The sequence below is a fragment of the Coptis chinensis genome, chromosome 8, assembly GCF_015680905.1.
Source record: "Coptis chinensis isolate HL-2020 chromosome 8, ASM1568090v1, whole genome shotgun sequence".
Taxonomy (NCBI): Eukaryota; Viridiplantae; Streptophyta; class Magnoliopsida; order Ranunculales; family Ranunculaceae; genus Coptis; species Coptis chinensis.
In genome coordinates, this window is record NC_141463.1 from 25201668 (window position 1) to 25224357 (window position 22690).

General features: G+C 39.5%; 1 protein-coding gene and 1 long non-coding RNA gene across 12 annotated transcripts; both read left to right on the forward strand.

Annotated features, from left to right (window-relative positions):
* Window positions 1–591: 591 nt before the first annotated feature.
* Window positions 592–1707, forward strand: LOC147480744 (uncharacterized). Its single transcript, XM_086578269.1, has 2 exons — window positions 592–1202; window positions 1285–1707. Exons 1-2 carry the CDS (start codon window positions 801–803, stop codon window positions 1351–1353), a joined length of 471 nt encoding a protein of 156 aa, XP_086434395.1. The 5' UTR covers window positions 592–800; the 3' UTR covers window positions 1354–1707.
* Window positions 1708–2136: 429 nt separating this feature from the next.
* On the forward strand, window positions 2137–11127 carry LOC147480745 (uncharacterized). Of its 11 annotated transcripts, none has more exons than XR_015205384.1 (9): window positions 2176–3176; window positions 4449–4529; window positions 4645–4818; window positions 5913–6083; window positions 6959–7108; window positions 8530–8594; window positions 9757–9897; window positions 10016–10129; window positions 10221–11127. It is a non-coding gene; the product is annotated as an uncharacterized LOC147480745 (long non-coding RNA). The 11 variants fall into 11 exon arrangements; XR_015205387.1 differs by having other exon boundaries at window positions 2182–3176; window positions 4741–4818; XR_015205383.1 differs by having other exon boundaries at window positions 2137–2888; window positions 3011–4818.
* The last annotated feature ends 11563 nt before the right edge of the window (window positions 11128–22690 follow it).

Genomic DNA, 22690 nt, shown 5'->3' on the forward strand with positions numbered 1-22690 from the left:
CTTACCTAGATTGGCACCTGATTGTTTTGAGACCAAGGGCATCAAGTTAAGCGCATTTAGTCATCATTACATCAGTGCTACACAGAACAATTCATTGCAACCCGAGGCAAATTCGAGGAGGAGACAGAGTATGTTAGGGCATTCTTGTTGTACTTTCTTGGACATTGTTTGTTTAATTCGCGGGCATAGTGGTGTTCGGTTGGGATACTTGACTGGCCTCTTGGATCTAGAGAAGATTTGGGAGTATGATTGGGGGGGTGCTACATTGTGTCACCTGTATCGCGGACTTGATCGAGCAACCAGGAGTTCTGCTGCCAAAGGACAGGTGGTTGGGGTTCACCCGATTCTCGAGGTAATCCTTTAACTTAGTCCAAGCCTAATTTTAAATAATGAGCATCATAATTAGAATGCGCTCTTACTTAGTTAATTTTATCACAGGTCTGGTTTTACGAAAGTACTTAGCTTCAATGAATGCAATCCTCAATGATGTCCATGATCATGATTCATGGCCCAGGATGAAAGCTTGGTGTTACGAGAATCGTGCTAAGGAATTTCATGAAATTCACCACAACGTCCATATCTCCGCGACAACAGATAGAGATTCGATCTATTGATTCCATTAGATGGAGACCTTGGGAGAGATCACGCCACATGAGTGATGGGATTGTCAAATTTGCTGCAACCCTATCCAGATTTAGGGTTATCCTTACCAGTCACGATCACAAAGCATATTACTTGGGGATAGATACTGGCGACATGCTACAGGAGAGATAGCTGTACCTCGGGATCCCCCGGCGAACATGTTGAGTTCGAAAGACATCCCTGACGAGACTGTGGACTACCATCGCAGTAACGGTTGGATTGATGCCATTCACTTTTTGGATTATGACATTGATTACTCAGAGTATTGGCACCGTGTGTCTATTGGGCCGTTGCTTCCTGCAGTTTACCGAGCAGGCAACATTGATATGATTGGCAGGGATGGGATACGACCTGAACTTCGTATTCCTGGACCTGCATCTCCACAGTCTCATCCACGTTCCTACAATGCCTATGCGGCAGTTACACCGACACGAGGAGACAACTGTGAGTGGTATTATACTGTCATGGGATTCGATGGATGTGATCGGTACATTCCCATCTCATCTGTTGATGACACTTGCGTGGCTGAGCTCCAGCCAAACATTGTAGAGCTTTCAACGGTAAGTCAATGTATTCTATGTTCTCAATCTTTTTTCTATACATATTTAAGTTATTTGATCAGAAACTAAAAGACCTATCCAGGATACACTACGTGCCCGATATATCGACTCTCTTCAGTATGGTGGAGGGATTACGCACATCAATCTATAGCACAACTAGGGAAATGCAGAAGGAGAGATGGGAGGAGCGGGAGTGAGCACGCCTAACCGAGGAACAACTTCGAGGAGAGAATGCCCGACTTGACAGGGAGCTTCTCCGACTAACGGAACAGCTCCATCTGTTGGGTGTGGAGCGGCCAGAGTCTAGCAGTAAGAAGAGCAAGCGTAGAACGACACATTAGATTTCAGGTCTTATTTGTTCACACTTACTGTTGATATTTTCTGGGGGTGGAACATATGATGTAATATCGTTATAATGTAATATACTTGGATTCATGTTGCTTGAAAATGTAAGCAACATTGTCATTATTGTAAGATGTATATAGTGCTTCGTGTCTTAATTATTTATTTTTCCTCAAGTTCTTGCTGAACAAAAATATAATTTCCCATTACAAACTCTGGTTCTGATGCGTAGGTTACACATCAAACATGATATAGAACCCTTGGTATGTTTTGAATTGATATTAGATACACTTCGTGGTGACTAACTTAAAACGTTTTTCTTCGTTGCTAACTAATTAGTTTTAGATAGTTGACGATAAATTTCAATCAGTGTTGTTGTGGGGGCTATTGAAAATTTTGGTTTATTAATATTGGTTTTTTTCCCCGATAAACAGTTTTATTAACAGTGGAAAGAATTGGTTGAATCAAAGACCATTAATACTGAGTAGTTGAGAATGCTCCCAGTGGCCCACGTCAGCTCCCATTTTTTCTCTCAGACTGACACATCAGATTTTACTTAAAAAAATGAATTCTACGCTCTTTTTTTGGCGATTTCAATTGTTCGTAGCCCAAAATACATAAAAACCCAAAATAGATAAGTAGATAAAAACCTCCAATCTTAAATCTTATCTCCATTCTTAAACAAAAAGAAACCTGAAAAGTGAGAGCTAAGAAGTAACAAGGAAACCTCCATTATTTTCCGCTTGATTCCGAAGACCAAACAAATCAAAGATATTTTTATTCTCTCCAAAAAAAATTCATCTGTGCAAACCCTCTCTCTTATTCTTCTCTTATTCCAATTCACCTGTATTCGAAAATGAATCAAAATCTTTCCACTAAATACCTTTTTGACTATTGGCTCAATCTTCCTTGCCAAGTTAGGAACTGCGTTCCCAATGGCTTGAGAAACTCCATTGTTGTTGGGATTCGCAGTGATCACAAAAATAAAAAACAAAAGTAACCCATCAAAGTAACCCATCAATTATCTGGCTATGGGTTTTACGGGGGACTGACTTAAAAGTGAATGAACGAATTCTGATTTATTGATTGGTTCAAGAATATGTCCAACAACAACGACAGGAACAGGAAAGTTGATCATGGAGTGACGGGAGATTCTTCTATTCCAGCATTGAATCTTCATCATTACCGGCACTCCATGTCGTTTCAATCCCCACCAGGACCACTAGGAGCTGGAACGAGCAGCAAAGCTCCCATGATGATGGCGTCTGGACTCAATCCAGATGTTGAGTTGGCCGTTGAGTGGTCTCCCGATGAGCAGGCCATTTTGGAGGATGACCTTTTCAAGTACTATTATTTCCTTTCTTATTAATTAATTACCCAATTTTGTATGCTCCTTCCCCCTTCCCTCCTTACAAATAATAATCCAAATCCATTCTTACTTCTTTTCAACACTACCTTTCCACAAGTGCAATATGATCTGAAAAATGCCAGAAAAAGAAGAAAGGTATGATTTATGAACTAATGAGGAGAAGATTTATAAATACTCAGAGATAAGATTGTAACCTTAATTTCTTGAGATGAGAAATGATTTGAACAATCTGTAGTTTGAAGACTACAGTTGGTCAAAACAAGGTATGTGAAAACCCTAACTCAATTCTAACACTTTTCTATTTAAATTACTGATTTACATTTGAAAACATGATGCACAACTCTTTTTCTCTTTTTGCCAACTATATAAGCTCACACCTGTATAATAGTTTGATGTGCATTGACACAAGATGTTTGTGGAATACAATTCTGTGGCATACACATAGCCTTAAGCCCTTAACATGACTGATTCAATTGTATTGGTGCTTTCCAGACTTGGTGACCGATGTAATAAGGATACTCCATTTTCTGGATTCAGTGTTGACATGCCCACATGCTTTAGTAGTATATTTCTATCTGCTTTGTGACACTTTATATTTCTATAGGAGATAGAGATATACACATGTATCCGTCTCACATTTTAACAACAATAGGTCAACATAAAACCTGTTAGCTAATTGGGTACATTTTTTTTTTTTTTGTTACATATATATTTTCTAAGACAATTCAGTGAAGAATTTGGTGTTTTTCATCCCCCTGAGGGTGTAGGATTTTGCTGTACGTGCTCCAGATACTGCACTTGCTCTTTAAATGTTTACTCTGAAAACAAGCTCATAGCTTGATGGAACTATATCTGATATATATGGTAAATATCCCATGTCGTTTGCGAATTTTTGGTGTGATAGTCCACCCAACTGCACAACGGAAGTTCATGCTGTAGTGGTCAAATATTTTTTTAATTAGATATTAGATAGTACTGAAGGACTGTAGTTTCCTTTTGATAAGAAAGGACCTTTCTGGAAATTGTGAAATAGAGTTATGATCAGTCACTTGGATGATTACTCTTTGTTTCAATATAATCTACCAGGGATTTATTGTCGTCCTCCGCTAAAGGGATTTTTCTGATCAGATTGATCTGAAGTAATACTGCCTTACATATATATTTTCTAAGACAATTCAGTGAAGAATTTGGTGTTTTTCATCCCCCTGAGGGTGTAGGATTTTGCTGTACGTGCTCCAGATACTGCACTTGCTCTTTAAATGTTTACTCTGAAAACAAGCTCATAGCTTGATGGAACTATATCTGATATATATGGTAAATATCCCATGTCGTTTGCGAATTTTTGGTGTGATAGTCCACCCAACTGCACAACGGAAGTTCATGCTGTAGTGGTCAAATATTTTTTAATTAGATATTAGATAGTACTGAAGGACTGTAGTTTCCTTTTGATAAGAAAGGACCTTTCTGGAAATTGTGAAATAGAGTTATGATCAGTCACTTGGATGATTACTCTTTGTTTCAATATAATCTACCAGGGATTTATTGTCGTCCTCCGCTAAAGGGATTTTTCTGATCAGATTGATCTGAAGTAATACTGCCAACAAATCTGCGAAGAAGTAAGTCCAGTTTTATTTTATTATTAATACACTCATTAGACGATTCTTGATTGGATGATTCTTAAAAGAGAGGTTAGTATGTAAACTGATATGTGAAAGCCTTTTCCCTTTATAGTTGTATGCAGATATTTCATTCAATTTTTTCTTAGAATTTCTCAAGACCAAAAGGCAGTGTTAGGATATTATAATGGTGATTGTTGTGGTGTGATAGTGTTGGTGTTGCGAGTCTGTTAAATTCAACCTTGGTTACGCCCAAGTTCGAAGTCGCATCATATTACAATGCTTTGAGGTACTCTCAAATGTTCTTATCTTTCTGTTGGTTAAAAAATTAATACTTTAATCGGTTGTTGCTGATTGTTTTCCGAGTTAGGTGGCACCGTTTTATAGCCATTTTTACTTCCACAGACATACTTTGCAATGGACGAATTGGTTTTGGCATCCCTGGTCATAGAACACTTAGGAATTTTTGTAGAGATAGATTCCTGGTGATTAAAAGTGTTTGAAATAAGTGAAAAATCAAAAGGGACTTTTTCGATATCTTAATACTTCTCTCCCCACGAGATGAAATTCCCAAATTGTTTTTTTTATTTTTTTATTTGCTAACTACTCACTAACTTTGTGGATAATGATAGCTTGGTAAAGCTGATGAATTAATTAATTTCAATTGTCAACATCGCTATTGTAGTATTGGTAGTTTACACCTTAAGTTAGTCGTACCTCTCTACCTGTGGAGTAAAAGATGTTTCTTGCCCTTAGTGTTTGTACACCGGTATTTTCATTGCACAGTGTAATCAACTAATCATGTTCAGTTGAAGCCACTTAAAGAACTTAAATATTAAAACTTACTTAAGTCATAGCCACTTTGTTTTGTCTTGAAGATAATTGACAAACATGCATATTGTCCATGACTCAATTGCTTTGTTATGGGTGCATAAGGTTATTTAAGGTTCTGTAAGACTTACCAGTATGTCAGAAGATTTTACATTTGGTACACTGTAATAGATGGAATGAAGCTGCTTTTATGTAGCACAAATAAAGTAATGAGGTAGAGATAAATGTCGAGAGGATAGAGGTACAATGCTCAATAGTGTTTTTAAAAAAGCAAAAGAAATACTGTTGAAATCCCAGTTACTGGGGTAGGTAATTTCCTTAGCCTTTTTTTTTTCCTTAGTCCCCTGGCCTTAAATAAATTAGTATTGTGTGTTTATTTGTTCATAGGATACTAAAAGTGTAATTCCGCAGCACATTCTTCCATATTTATTTCAATGAAAGTGCTTTGAATCAAATCTTGCAGATTTTATATGTTCACTATCCCAAGTAGTGGATACATGGGGCATTTTCTTTTCATTATTTCTTATCAATATTCTTCTTAACCTCTAACAGTTTCTAGGCATGAATGGGAGAGGTCACACACAGAAAAAGTTCAATAGTTATGTGTAAAAAATCGGTGCTTAAATAAATAATGGAGCTATAGAAGCCATCATGAGCGATACATGATTTAATTGGGGAGTCCATTCTGATGTTCCAGCACCACATATGGGAACAAATCCACAGGTTAGTCTGATGTCTATCCACCTTTGTGTTGCATCTAAGTTTGATTTGTCCATCAACCGTGCAACTTTCTTTATGTGCTAATATATGCAATATACTTTGTCCTTCTGCATGTGAATCTTTAGGATTAATAGTTGGTCTTCTCATTTCTGTGTGGCCCTGACTTTTATGATCTACCTGTCTGGTCCAACTTATCCTTTATTTGTTTACAATAATTACTGACGTTTGTGTGCTCACTTTTGCATGTTTACTGACTTTAAAAACTTGAGTATGGCCAAATGATATACTTGATTCCTCAGAAGATTAGAAGCCATGTCATTCCCCCTGTTTTCTCAAAAGTGGACACGTATTCCCCCTTTTTTCTCAAAAGTGCAAGTTCAGCAACTAATGCTGCCTCCTGCCATGTCTCCATGCCGATAATTGCGTTAACTTTCGTCTTTTTGATAAGGTCTTCAGCTGTAACCAAAACCGAGTAATCAGATTATGATATTATGATATGACACATATCACTCCAGCACAAATACTTCGTAAATTCTCTTTCCTTTTTGTAAGGTCGCCAAGGAATGAAAGAGGTGCAAATTCAGCAAAACAAAAGGAAACACACGCCCTTTTCAATTGTTAGGTTGTAACCCTATTACACTTTCAGAGAAACAAAAAAACATAAACTCTCAACAATAGGAACAGAAAACCAAAAACTCTCCCCATATGCTAGGATTGACACCTTGGGAAAAACAAAAAAAAACAGAAACTCTTAATTGAGAGGATAGTGTTCGCATTGTTCTTGCTGAATTAATTGGTATCAACATGGTCTTATTATTATTGTTGTTATTTAAAATGAGTTGAATGCATTCTATTGACCACCGCGTGATTCAAATCAGTCGAACATGGACAACTCTTCACATACAAATGATCGTGTCAACACTCGGGTATGACAATAACAGCGGTAGCGACAAAGAATTCACCCCCAGCACATGACTGATCGAAGAACAACTCTCTTTGCGCAGAGAACAATCCCATTGAGATTTAAGGTATGGCCCATATCTTCTTCTTCTTAATCCTTAACAATATCTCTCTTTATGCTTTTATCAAAATACTTATATGGAAAAAAAGCATGCGTCAGTTCAATCTTCTTCTATTGCCCGTGCTCCAGTAATTCGAAATGTTTATGGTTAAAGGTAAGTGTATCATGTGGGTCTTTCGTATCTATGTTCCAATTCTTGATTTCGGTTCTGATTGGGGTCACATGATGTCACTCAATGGTTTACATATTATGCAGAAGACTTCTACCGTATCTTAGTCATTATTTGGGAGGTTTCAATATCTTTTATTGTTGCTATAAAGTTGTTGTTATTGCAGCTATAAGAGAACAATTTTTGTTGTTAAGATGATTTTGCAAGATGATCACCGACTGTATTTCTTTATTCCGTTGCTTTATATTCCATTCATAAACGACTTGGTAATACCTCTCTCACTGATTCTTTTCTATGTCGTTAAACCACTATATTTATTACATATGAGATATTTTGAAAGGATTTTTTTTTCCCATTTATTCATGGGATGTTTTTTTTTTGTTGAGGTGTAATTGAAAAGAGTAAGGTTAAGACCGACTTGATTGTTTGAGTATGAATGTGATTCCACAGCACCCAAGAGTGTGTGTGCATAGCTTCTCAAAACAAATACAAGTAGAGAGAAGTTGACACTGAAAACACACCATTGGGTGGTGACTGGTGAGTGAAATTGAACTCATGTGGATAGTGCATTTTCCTATAGTCTATACCATAAGTAGTTTCACTTCCATTTTCTTAAACAAACTTCACTCCAAGTTTGTGAGGCTTTACATATGAGCAAAGAAGGGTATCCAAGGTATGCAAAAATAAGTCGTAGATGACATCTTCAGGAACTAAAATGAATTTTGATTTCCATGCCACTTGAACCTCTTTTGTCTATTTTCTCAATAATGTTGATTTTTTTTTCTGAGCTTTACAAAGTTTAATTGAGGAGAGAAATTGAGTTTTTTTTCTTCTTTTTTTAGATATACTCCATAAGTGGGATAGTTGTGCATCATATTGATACAAACCGTGAGAACTATGGCATTGGTTTACAAAAGTTGATCATCACATTGATTTCAAAGGTGTATATATATAATTTTTTGGAGGTAAAATTCTTATGTCTAAGCATATAGTGTTGTAATTGTGAAAAATATGGTCGATAACCCACTCTCCATGATATGATGAGTGGAGAAACAAAATAATGTGGTGAATGTTCTTATTAAAAGAATATTTTTTTCACAAAAGAATGATATTTTAAATTATTTTTTCACAATATTGTTGCTATCAATGAGACTCTCTTAAAACTTGAGAGTTATCGGCGGTCAATTTTTTTATATGACCATGTGGATCCTGTTAACAATGTTAAAAGAGGTTCTTATGTGCTTTAATGTGAAAAACAGGTTATGTGCTTCCCTTGGTGGCCTAAGCTTAGCATCCATGTCTAAATCATTAAGGTGAAAAACAGGTTAATGTTCTTCCCTTTCTTTGCTCTTAAAGTTTAGTTTGCGGTTTTCTAGCTTTCCTTTCTTTGCTATTAAGCTTATCATCAACTTCTCCACTTACGAAAAAAGATCTATTAGCTAAAAGGGATCTATTTGCCTTCTCTAAATATGTTTAGGAGCAATCTCATTAGGGACGTGGAAGTTAGGGGTTTTGAAAATGGTTGACTTTGATTCTAGGTTTTTACGCTTATGGGTATTCGCCTAATCGTCAATTGGTTTATGACTTGAAGGTTGCAGGTTGCGTATGCCTTGAATTTGCCGATGAAACTCACTAAAAAATGTTTTAATTGATATCAAGTATAATGCGTAAGACATAGTATCAAGTAAATATCATAGTAAACAATGCCGGAGTTGAACTCGACTGTGATATATTTGTATCGACTTAAGTAGTTCAGCAAGCCAATAATTTGCCATCATTGATTTGGAAGTGTTTCATTTTTCCTTAGATGTCGAAATTAATCAAAACTCTCCATTCTTCTCATCTATCTCCACTAACCTACATTACTAGACCATAGGACCTACCTGCAAAATAGGAAGGTCTCAAACCACGGCCAGTGGACAATCAGTTTAAGTAGGGATTCTATATTAATCCTAACCTCTATCATAGCGGCATAGCATAGTGGGCGGCTCCTGGGTGCTCTTCTTTGACAACTAAATTATACGGAGGCATACGGAGCTATATAGGTATATCTGGCATCTGTATTTTTTCCAAATGCAGAGAAGAATTTAATTTTAGATAGAAATCTCTGAATAAGAAAGAAGTTAATCATATTTTTACAATCATATTTTTTACAATCTCTGTATAATTCTTACAATCATATTTTTTTCATTTACTTCGATGGGTGTTGACCTTGATAAAAAAAATTGGAAGTGATAGGGATGGTGTTTTTTCATATCGTGCATGGGGCTCTATTTATCACAGAATAGGGAGCCTCTTACCAACACTTGGTAACAAGCCTAGATTTTTGCAGCTGTATATCTTTGACACTGATCATGAGATTGAAAATCATCATGCTGAAAATGAAAATTGCACTAAAAGCCAGGACTTTCTAATAATATAGTTCCATAATCATAGTTTGGCACTAAAAGCCGGGACTTTATAATAATATAGTTCCATAATCACAGTTTGTTCAAGTCAACCCAAGTTTTGCAGACTCAGTAGAGACCCTCTGTTCGCTGAACTTTGCAAATCCACTTCGAGGGGTTGAGCATGGACCTGAACATAAACAAGTAGATCCTCAGGAGTTGTTCAAGTACAAGCAAATGGTATGCTTCTTATATCTTTACACTAATAATATCAAAAGGTATCAAAAGGGATGTTCGTATCAAAGGTACCTATTCTTGATGGTTGTATGAATCCGTCCCTTTCTTACGTTCTGAACAGGCTGAGAAGCAAAGGCAGGAAGAGAGGGAAATAATGAAATTACAGAACAGTTTCCAATAATTGCAGTTGAGGTTTGCTGCCCTTGAACAACTCTTCAGAAGTCTTCAAGAGAAGGTAAAGATAACGACTTGAGAATATTGATGATATTATTTTTTATTTGTGATCTAACTCAAAGTGTGAACTTCTGTTTTTGCACTTTTGACAGACGAGATCTCGAGAGTCAATTGGCAGAGGAGAGGAAAGCCAGACTCCAACAGGAAAATAGGGTTGTTGTTGCTCCAGCTAAACCATCTTTTTCATTGGAATTTTCATACCAAAATCAGAAAGTCTGGACATAGAAAAAGTCGCCACTTGGACGCTCCAAGTTGAGGCCTCCATTGAGAGGCATCACTAGCCTTCCTTCAATGCCCAAGATCCCCTGTAAAACAGGCTCTGCCCATCATACCTCCTCATCATCAATAGCTGAAAAAGATAATATTTCTGGGACAGTGAGAACAAGCAACACCAAAATTCTGATGCAACCAAGGCAAGTCTCAATTGCAGTGCGGCCTCCTTAAGCTTTAACTAAGTTTCATCAGCACAGAAAGCAGGTCTCAATTGCTACCCTTCACGCAGACTCACACATGTTATCCACAGTGAAACCAGTTGATTATTCAAATGTCCAAACCTTGATTCCACAGCACAAAAAGCATGTTTCTCTTGCTACTGACGCCATGAAACACCTTAAAATTTCAGACTGATACTGGTAGTGTAAGGGGTCAACTATGATTTGTGAGGGAGTCAAGAAGGATATCAAAGCTATTCTCACCAATGCCGGAGTTGAACTCGACACCAGAGGGAGAGGTTATTACTTCTGTGACCGGCAGAAGCAAGTACTTAGGCAGTCCATCATAGCAACATGGCTCATGGTCAAAAGAATGATAGGAGTCATTGTTGCCTTTCAGAAGCCCAGAACCTCAGATTACTAAAAGTGGTTTGAATTTTAAAACTGGTTTTCACATTTGCAGGTAATTTATTGTCTTAAACATGTAAAGCTCCTTTGCTACATTCAGTATGTACGTGAACATAATGTTAAACAACTTTATCAATAATATTAATGCATAGTTTCTTGATGGCTGTTGAATTTTGATGCTTCACAGGTCCAATGTCTTGGGAGCTAATTAATCTCCATTAAGGCATGTGTCTTTTGATAATCTAGGAGAAACTGAAAGAATTGAATCTTCTCAGTTCAGGTTTTAGAAATAGAGGAACAGGACCGTAGCTATAGTATGCATACAAACCACCAGAACTGTGAAATTGGTTTACTCATTGTTCACAAGAATGATTTCAAAGGCATATATAGATTTTTGGAGATGAAAATTCCTATGACTAAGCTTATAATGCTGTGATTGCTTATAATTCTTATGTGCTTTAATATGAGTTGGTAGTTGCTATGAGCATAGGGGGTGTTTTAACCTACTGCACGACTTACCAATTGTCAAGCTATCTTCGGTTTAAAAGTGTGTTTTGCAGTGCCCAACTTTTATCTTTCATCCTTGGGTTAATAAGCCCCTGCAAGAGCTAAAAAAATCTAGAATGCATGAATTCGTGCTAAGTTACTTCTAAACAGTTAAATTAGGTATATAACTAACTAATATTGATTCGGAAATGGACATCAAACAAAGGAAGCACCAAATAAAGGAGGTGTCAGAGGAAACACGGGCATAGACGTTTCAGTTCAAACGTAGTGCTTCATCAGCTACTCAACTCAAGTCTTTTTTCTTTTTCTTTTTTTTTTTCTGTGTGTGTGTGTCTGTGTCCAAAACACAGCCTTCAACTTTGCTCAATCCCTGGGCTTCCGTTTTACGTTCATTGTGTTGTGCGAGACATACTTTTTATCATAGCATCACTTCGAGACAAAGAGGGTTTATATGTCGAATTCACAACTTAATAGTATTTGGCAATCAAAGTAAGTGCAATTATCTTTAGTGTCTGTGTTAAGTTTAAATATTCTTTTTTTTTGAATTTCAGACAACAAACAAGGTTTTATAATTATTCCAACTATTAAATTAGAACACGTTCTAAGATAATAGTGTCAAATTTACCGTTTGCCGATTTTCTCTTCAATTCAAAGTCACATTGGGAAGGTACTCGGTTTATGCTTTATATAAGATTTTGAAGGTGTCAGCCCGAATAGTTTTGATGTCCATGGAAATACGAGGTTGAGTGGTGTTGATGCGGGCGAGGAGACTCCTGCTTTCTGGGCCTGAGTTGAGTTGTCTCCCCTCGGGGAGAAAGCTAAGGTAGGACTCTCATCTAGATTTGAAATTGACATCGATTTGTCTTTCACTACTGCTGATGTATCAGCCAGAAAAGATATATGTACGCTTTACACTTACTAGATCAAGGTTTGGCTTGCAATCCCCTTCAAAAAATATTAGAAAAACATAAACCCTTCAAACAAAGTATGCAATGATAGGCCGGGCATAGGCCTATCATTGCATATAAACACAAACCCTTCAAACAAAATATTAGAAAAACATTAGCTATTAATATACATATATTATTTACTCAAGTGGACTTTAGGTTTTTGAGTAATTAGCTATCTATGTAGCAAGTCCGGCCATAGGCCGGGCCAAATGGCTAGTGATAATGAAAAAAATACAGCCTATTTTCACAAGATTTGTCAAATCAAGCAAGCCATGTTAACTCACTTATTATTATGGAGCTGACGACTGAAGAGGACATGCTACTACAAAGACAAGAAGATATAGCCCAACACATAACAAATATTGGGGGTTGGCTTGAAAGCGATTGTGAATGAATCTAAAAGAAATATTTTTGAGACCTAGAACTAAATCATCTCATCTCTTCTCTACTCAAGAAAAGCTTATAGATCACAAGGCACGAGGAAGAAGATCGGGGATACTTTCGAAAACTCCCATACATCTTTTGACACCGCTTTGTGAGAACGAAAGCAAGTAAACATTCGTTCCAAATGACTAATTTAGTTTAAAAACTCTTACCATTGTGATGGCAGGAGCAAAGAAAACAAAGGGTGGCGCAACCATGCGCAGCGTCGCTGTGAGAGAAGAAGAGCACGAGATACCTGAAGGGGGGGGGGGGGAGAATGTCGATCACCATGATGTGAGTAATCCCCTCCAAAGACCTATGACCAGCACCGACGGACCAGTAGCTCCTGGTGTAGGCCCCAGGAATAACGCTGAAGAGGAGTGTCAAGATGGTGAGAATGCTGTCCTCACCAACCCAGAGTCTGTTCAAGCAAGCCAGGTAGTACAGGCTTTGGAACAGCAAATAAGCAATCTTGAATGAGAAGTACAAATTCTTTGAGGCATTTGCATCAATCGACATAGGGGAAGGAGCCACTCATCGATTCAAGATGACGACCTTCCAAAAGGTGGTCGCGCAAAGGAACCCAAGGCGTGGGGCCCGCGAGACATCCGAGTCGTAATACAATAACTCGGATGAGGACTCCTCGATACAACATCCAACCAAAGTCAATTAACCAGGGGATCGTGGACGCCGACCCTCGACATAGGAAAAGAACTCATACCAAGAAGCATTCTACCAAAGAAACTGCATGGGAAACTGAGAAGAATGACCTAATCCGTCAAATGCATCAGATGACAGGCAAGGGGAGAAAAATGCAAGACTCCCTTGTTCAATCCGCCATAATAGGGGCAGGCAGATCTCCTTTTGCATCTCGAATAATGAGAAAACCTTATCCCCGCGGTTACCGTCAACCGAAGTTTAGTGTCTTCAAAGGCAAGTCAGATTCGGTAGATCACGTGTTCCAATATCGAGCAACTATAGGACAATATGAAAGGTATGACCACATCATGTATCAAGAGTTCAAAGCTTCCCTGTCTGGATCTACGCTCCAGTGGTACCACAGGTTACCTGAGCGGCAGATCAGGTCCTTAGAAGAAATGTTTAGGACCTTCATAGACTGGTACTCATGCAACAAGCACCAACCAAAGCGGATCGACGCATTGTTCAACATCAAGAAAAAGGACAGAGAAGCATTGAGGTCCTACATGCAACGATTCATGGAAATTTCAATCCAGATAGACTATTGTGACGAACAAACTGCCATAATAGCTTTCAAACAAGGGTTGGATGAAAACAACGTCTTATTCGGATCCCTCTCCAGGAAACCCCCCCCTGTGATTTAGAGGAACTCCTAGACAGGGTTGAGACTCATGCGGGGTGGGAGGAGGATGTCCTGAACAGACGTCAGGAAGCAAAAAAGGCTAGTCGGACAGCTCCTGTGGCCTATCGAGAAGGGAACTATTCCCTTCAAAAACCGAAGAGAGACCGTCATCGTGGCCGCCAAAGGGCTGAATCCCCATCAAAGGGACGGATGCCCAGAGGACAGTACCAGAATGTAACCAGTAATGCAAATGGAAAACCATAGAAGAAGCCACGTGTGGAAGGAGCTGAAGAAGCTCTTCCCTCGATGGACAGAAACTTCGCCCCTTTGAACAAAATGCCAGATGAGGTTCTGGACTCGATCAAGAATCAGAGTTACCTCAAATGGCCAGGTCCGCTTAAGCCAGGCTCCCTGAGTACCAGAGACCAAAGGACCAACTGCAAGTTTCATTAAGAGTAAGGGTCATAGCACCAGAGTTTATAGAGAAATCTAGATTCCGAGAGTGAAAAAAAAACTTAAAAACGCATAGAGAAAGCTTATAGAGAAAGCTCCCACTGGCGGTGGCTGCCTTCTAAAGGCACTGTCGCCAGAAATCTCCCTCTCATTCTTGTGATTATGGTTCCAAGAACAGATCTAAGTTGAGAAGAACAGAACTGAGTTGAAAGCATCTCTATTTGAGAAGATTCTCACTGAAGATTGCTAGATTCGTTCTGATTTCTAAATGGTGGCAGTAATTATGTGGGTAAAGGTTCTACCTTTCTAGCACTATTATTGTCTTTACTACCTTCGATTTTAGTACCCATTGCCATCTTTGTAGTGATGGGGAGAAGAAGAGAACAAATATGTTTTCATAGTTGCATGGGCTAAGAGGATAAGTTAATTTACCCATTTTATTCATTGAAGTCTGGAAGAGTTTGAGTTGTGACGTAGTATGGAGCTTCTTGTAATTCTGTTTGGAGTTTTGAGTTGAGAAGATGATGGATTAGGTTTGAGAACTTGAGATTGCAGGTTGTGAAGCTTTGAAGGCTTAAGTTTGAGACTTAATTTATTTATATTTGGCTTGAAACAACAAATTGATTTGCAGATTTGGCTTGTACTTTCCGCAATTGTTACCTGGAGGAGATGGATTGATGGGTCTGCAAACTCGTTTAATCCTCTTCTTTTGATTGGAAACGGCTTGTATGTTAAGTTTTTGGTAGTACTGATGAGCGGAGCTACGGTGAAGTCTTAATTTCTTGAGCAGCTTTTTAGAGCTTTGCACTTTCTTGATTTGATGTATGAACTAGAGATAGCAAGTTAAGTCTTGAAGGCTAGAGTTTGGGATCAGATCACTGAAGTTGTTTGAAGCAATGAAGGGTTACACGATTGAACTTGAAATTTCTATTAGCTTTTCAAATCAGGAAGATGAAAGCTTTACATGCTCTGATTTAGATTCATGGCGGATCTTGTATCGGTAATGAACTGTTGGATTTTTTGTTTGTAATTCTGGTGACTGTGGGGTTGTGTGGTAGTGTGCTACACCCATTGGAATCTGGAGGTGGTATGATGTGATGCAGTGGAGCTGCTGGCAATTCCCTTCGGTGCGTTTCAATTTGTGAGGGTGTTGCGATTTGAGGACTGGAATCTCAGCTAATAAGCTTCGATGGTTTAAGGACTGGAATCACAGCTGAAAAGCTTCGATGGTTTGGGGACGGGAATCTCAATTGATTAGCTTCGACAGTTTTAGTCTGGGATAAATTGACATTTAGCGATTGTACCACCATCAGAAACTGCAGTTAGGCTTGTGCTTTTCACATGGGCACTGACCGAAATGAGATGGTAGCTGCGACTATACGCCCGACGCTCTTGGAAATTACCTTGGTGCGTGGATGACCACAAGGGTGCTAGTTGCGGTGGGGCAGCCAACAATGAGGGTGAAGGTTTCCGGGTCAAGAAGGTGGAGATCTGGTCTCCCTGACCCGTTGGTCCTATGGGCTTTTCAGTTTTGGGTTGGAAATTGTTGGGGTTTTTAACCAACTTGGTAGTTTCCAACCAATTTTCTTTACTAGTTGGGCAATGCCTAATGAGGTAACCATTTAGTTTATCAAAGCCCTTATGCAAACTTGGGATGTCACGCATAGTGGGAACTTAATCCAACCCGGGTGGTGCATAACCCCTATTGTAACCTTATTATTATTATATATAATATTCACATTTTGCCTACAAAAAAAAAAAAAAAAAACAGCACCAGAGCCTGCAGAACTCTGAAAAATGAACTATAGGATCTGATTGAAAGGGGGTATTTGAAGCAGTTTGTAGCACAAGAACAGTGAATCAAATATAGCCCGAGGAGATCGGACGCGTCGGTTCGGGATCCCCAGAACCGGACCGCTCAATGGCGCCTCCCGATAATAAATATGATTTCCGAAAAAGCAAAGCAAACGGCGGCGGATCATCGAAAAGGGTGCGCAATATCGATCGCGACGCCAAGCAAATGAGGATCATAAACAATGAACTCGACTATGGGCGACAGTGTGTCAATCACGGTACCCCACAAAGATCTCGCTTATCCTCTTCATCGAGGTCGGCCGTCAGTAGCATCCAGAGCCCACATGAGGATGCACTTGTTATGACACTTCCTTTTGGAGGTTATGATTTGCATCGCATATTGGTTGATCTAGGCAGCTCAGCAGATGTGTTATACTACGACGCATTCAAAAAGCTGCAGATTCTCGATTCTAAGATGATTGCCACCAACTCCAACCTATATAGATTCAGCGGGGACAAAGCTCTAACAGTTGGGGAGATCCAACTACCCGTTACTACAGGTTTGGTAACTCTTATCATAAATTTTGTTGTGGTAAAAACTAACACACCCTATCACATGATCTTGGGCAGGACCTGGCTGCACAGATTCTGAACTGTTCCTAGCACCTATCACAAATGTCTGAAGTACCCATATAACGGGACAATTGAGACAATCAGAGAGGATCAGGTGGCTGCCAAAGCATGCTACGCACTGGCGATGAAGCAGTCCCCACTCCCTTTTGAACCAATGGAGGTGGGGCAACCCGCCAAATAGCAATTACAGTTGGATCCCCTATCTTGGACTTGGTCTCAAGAGAGAGGGAGGGGCCCCCCTCACTAGAGCCGTTAGAGGAAGTGGAAATTGTGGAGGCAGCTCGTCAAAATCCACTTTCATCGGCACCTTGTTGAGTTCTAAAGAGCGTCAGGCTCTAATACACTTCCTTCGAGAACACAAAGACGTGTTTGCTTGGTCGTTCGAAGAAATGCTAGGGATTGACCCCCATGTGGCATGTCACTAGCTCAATGTCTGCAGTGATGCAATAGTGGTCAAGCAGAAACCCAGAAGGATAGGTGCTGACAGATCCAAAGCAGTAAAAGCCGAAGTTGAAAAACTAAAGGCAGCTAACTTTGTCAGGGAGATCAATTTCCCCACCTGGATTTCTAATATCATCCCAGTACATAAGAAGAATTGGTCATGGATAATATGTATTAACTTCACGAATCTAAACCACGCATGTCCAAAAGACAGTTACCCTCTACCGCAAATTGACAAATTGGTAGATGCGATGGCTGGACATGAACTGCTATCTTTCACAGATGGATCATCTGGCTACAACAAGATCCCATTGCATGAAGAAGACCACAAGCACACAAGTTTCACAACCGAGGATGGCCTGTATTGTTATCAGGTCATGCAGTTCGGGCTGAAAAATGCGGGGGTCACGTACCAGTGTTTGGTTAACAAAATGTTTGAAAGATTGATAGGTGACATTGTGGAGGTGTATGTAGATGATCTCTTGATCAAGAGCCTGAAGCGGGGAGATCATCTCTCCCACTTGAAACGTGCATTTGACGTTCTCCGAGGGTATCACATGAAACTCAACCTTGCGAAATATGCTTTTGCTGTCTCATCAGGGAAGTTTTTAGGGTATCTGGTTACTAAGCGAGGAATCGAGGCAAACCCAGATCAGATCTGGGCGCTCATAGAGATGCCTTCACCTAAAAATATGAAAGAGGTTCAAAAAGTTATAGGCAGGCTAGCAGCCATGAACAGGTTCATCTCTAAGAGTTCAGATAAGTGCAAACCTCTGTTTAAGTTACTGCGAAAGACTACCTCATTTTTATGGATAGAAGAATGCCAAAAAGCATTCGATCAGCTCAAAATGTACCTGGGGGCACCACCAATCCTTTTCAAACTAGTTGAGGGAGAAGTTTTGGGTCTTTATCTCGCTCATCCGACTACGGTATCACTCATGTATTGATATCGTGTGGATGAAAAGAAGGTTGAAAAACCCGTCTATTTCTTGAGCCAAATGCTCCTCCCTCAGAGAAACAAGATATCCTAAACTTCGAAAAGAGTCGCTTTAGCCCTTGTTTTTGCAGCAGAGAAGTTACGACCATACTTCCAAATCCACACTATTTGGGTAATCACGGAATACTAGTTACGATCAATTCGGAAAGGCCGAGCAGTCGGGGAGGTTAGCTAAATGGTCTGTGCAACTATCAGGATATGACATTATATACGTCTCACGAATTTCAGAGAAGGGTTAGGCACTAGCAGAATTCTTGGGAGATTTCCCAATAACCTACACTGGGTACGACTCAACCACCCCCAGTTCAGATGATGACATCCTGCCTGAATCTCCAAATACCCATCCAGACCCATGGGAGTCGAGCTCTGGGTGGCGACTATTTGTGGATGGATCTTCAAATGACAGAGGTGCTGGAGTGGGAGCTATGTTAGTTACTCCTAACAACATGTGACTAGAGAAGTCCATCCGATTAGGTTGGAATGCCTCTAACAATGAGGCAGAGTATGAGGCAACACTTGCTGGCCTCACAATGGCTCTCGACTTAGGCCTAACACACCTCATAGTTTTTAGTGACTCACAGCTGGTTGTGTTCCAAGTTGATGGAGGATATGAGGCCAGGGAAGAATGAATGGCCAAATATCTAGAACTGATGAGGGGTATTCAGGGCAAGTTTGAGAACATTCAGTTTTATCAGCTACCTCGATATGAAAATCGGCACGCAGACGCTTTGGCGTATGTTACCTCGATGTTGGGCAAAAGCGAGTCTCGCTCCATCCCTATAGAGTTCCAAGAGAAATCCAGCATCTAAGCACTCACAGTTACAACAATTTGTGTTATTCCAGCCAAGTCCTACCTCAAAGATGGGACACTCCCTGAGGATAAGAATATAGTCAGGCGTCTGCTTGCAAAAGTACACATATTCACCCTCCTTGAAGATGATCTATACAAGAAATCCTTTTTGGGACCTCATCTCAGATGTCTCTCCCCAAACCTCGCTGAACAGTTTATGTGAGAAGTTCATGAAGGAATTTGTGGTAACCACGCTGGGGGCAGAACACTAGCTCTTAAGATCCTAAGGCAAGGATACTTTTGGCTTTACATGCAAAAGAATGCATAGGTTTTTGCCGCAAATGTGAAAAGTGTCAAAGATATGCGCCACTTATCCATGCTCCAGCAACAGAGCTGCACCCATTGGCCAGCCCATGGCCATTTGCACATTGGGGAACTGACATTGTAGGACCTATACCACCCGCTCCCGGCAATGTTAGATTCTTACTGGTCGTAATGGATTACTTCACCAAGTGGATAGAAGCAGTTCTCCTTGTTTTCATTCGAGAACAGGAAGTCAGAAAGTTCATTTGGAACAACATTGTCTGTAGGTTTGACATACCCAAAGTTATCATCTCAGATAATGGGCAACAGTTCGCTGGAGGAATGATCACTGAACTTTGTGAGGAGTTTCACATTACCCATATGTTCTCAACTCCAAGGTATCCACAAGGCAATGGCCAGGCTGAAGCCTCTAATAGGGTCATTTTGGATAACATGAAGCATAAATTAGTTGACGCAAAAGAATTATGGGTCGAGGAACTACCTAAGCACTGTTGAAGGGGACATTCTTGTCAAATCATGGAACACACAACACCTTTGCAAATTTTTTTTTGCTAAAGGTAATTGATTAATAAAAGAATAAGAGTTACATGGAATCCAAAGTAACAAAACAGAAATAGAATAGGAATACAGGGTCATTACTAGAATATGGTTATCTAGTTAACAAAACAAAAATAGGTAGTATAGTGGTTCTCCAAATTTTTTATGAAAGAGGGTCGAGATTCCCACCATATACTATCTCCCTGAGTTAGAGCAGCCCCCAGTTTGGCGCAGCTGTTTGCTCCCAAATTAGTCTCTCTCCATGATGGAGTGACATTTATCCATGCTGCTTTTCCCTTCAGAGATTTCCATATTTCCTTCACTCTCCAATGTATTATGTTGTTCTGGAAAGCGTGACAACTGATGAGGAATTGCATTCTACCCAAATATATCGCCATCCCGTGATCGAAGCTTGCTTAATGGCCCTGCACAATTGGCATTGTTTCTGCCATGTAATTTGTGGACGTACCCACAACACCTTCGCCAAATACTATATCGATGAAATTGTTATTCTATGCTTCTTTATGTATTGTTCACTCCTCTCCAAGTCATCAATAAAGTTCTCCATATTGCCATCGAATTTATTCCTTGCATCAGTTCTTTATTTATGATCCACCATGGACTAAGCCTTTAGGGAATTATCTTCTCACTATCTGTTAAAAAATATAGTATGCCACTTTGCTTTAGAACCAGTGATACTGACCAATAGTGATAAGCGCCACTTCTTTATAGGCCAACTCATCTGACAGCCTCCCCCACTCCAGGCTGATATCATCAGGGATGTGAAATTTCTCTCGAATTAGTTCCAGGGAGGAAAGATCTCCGAAGTTTACAAGTGACCAGTTGGGATTCATGATCGGAAAAGAGAGAAAGTTTCAAGTTTTGGTTAAACCTTAAGCGGGATATCAAAAGGTTTAGTATACAGAGAAAAATTAGTGGAAGAGGTAATTAGGGTTCTCTCACCAGATCCTTTATGTACAGATAAGATGGATGGTTACGATTAGCCCAAGCATTGTGTCTTTTCGAGATGAAACTGCCATCATTACCTTTTTCGGGAAATGACGTGTCTGTTCGAGCCATCTTTTTAGAGTCTTAATTAGTTGGATACATAAGCAGTTCCAGTAAACAGTTTAGAAAAAAGATTCTCACGCCAAAAGCAGTGTCGCTTCAAGCGCCCACGTGTTAGATGGCACGAGAGGGGGCATCTTTAAGGGGGGTTTCCCATCATTGAACAGATGACACGTGTATGGGAAATAACCTAAGATTATAGATGTCCAGAATGAGACGAGAACCATCGGATCAGTTATGTGAATAAGTGATCTCGGGATTAGCACGAGTATTTAGTGGACATGTGCTAGGCACGTGGCTGACTGCCTCTAAGTATGACAGCTTTCCAAGTCGTTAGGAACTGATATAGACAATTCTGGAACAGAAGGAAACTAAAGATGGCGATCTCTGATGGTAAGGAAGGAATCGTGATGACATATCTTAGGAGTTACCTTTTAGATATAATCTTCCCATACACGATGGGACATTATAATCAACAAGGAAACTTACCTCTCATAAGATATGGTATAGATTCAGACTTCCATAAGGAGAGGAATCCTAATAGGAAGGTAGAGTCCAAAGATGGAAGGGAACTCACAAGCGGTGAGGACAATCCTAACCCTAGGACTCTCGTAGCTCTTCCTATATAAACCAGAGGGATTTGCTCTTAGGAACTACACAAAATAGGGTTTGATTCTTCGAAATAAATAAGGAATTACGTAGGCAGCCGCCAGGTGGTTCAACCCTGGACTCACAATCATCTCATCTATTCTCTATTCAGTAAAAGCTTCTAGATCACAAGGCACAGAGGAAGATCAGGGGATACTTAAAAACTCCCCTACAGTATGTTCTTACTCTTTCTCTTCCCCCTTGTACTAACACTTGCACTAACAGTTTCCTACAATGCAAAAATTAAAAGAAAAAAAATTCAAACTAATAAACTAACCTGATACCATTATAAACCAATAAACTAAAGAAATTTAGAAACTACTAACCTGAGATTGTTGCACACTAGGTGGTGGCATGGTTGGATGAGGAGTGGACTCTTGCTCTGATGTTATGTTCTTACTCTTTCTCTTCCCCCTTGTACTAACTCTTGCACTAAAAGTTTCCTACAATTCAAAAATTAAAAGAAAAAATTCAAACTAATAAACTAACCTGATACCATTATAAACCAATAAACTAAATAAATTTAGAAACTACTAACCTGAGATGGTTGCACACTAGGTGGTGGCATGGTTGGCTGAGGAGTGGACTCTGGCTCTGATGTTATGTTCTTACTATTTCTCTTCCCCCTTGTACTAACTCTTGCACTAAAAGTTTCCTACCATTCAAAAATTAAAATAAAAAAATCCAAACTAATAAACTAACCTTATACCATTATAAACCAATAAACTAAACTACTAACCTAAGATGGTTGCATAGTTGGTGGCATGGTTGCCTAAGATGGTTCTTTTAGCTTCCAGTTTGCACGAGTTGGTGGCATGGTTGTTTGAGATGTAAGTT

What these genes read in the sequence shown, in the direction of transcription:
- LOC147480744 (XM_086578269.1), top strand. Translation starts at nt 801, where the DNA reads ATGTTGAGTTCGAAAGACATCCCTGACGAGACTGTGGACTACCATCGC. An exon ending in ACATTGTAGAGCTTTCAACG is followed by an intron (nt 1,203 to 1,284) that starts GTAAGTCAATGT and finishes AGACCTATCCAG; the next exon opens with GATACACTACGTGCCCGATA.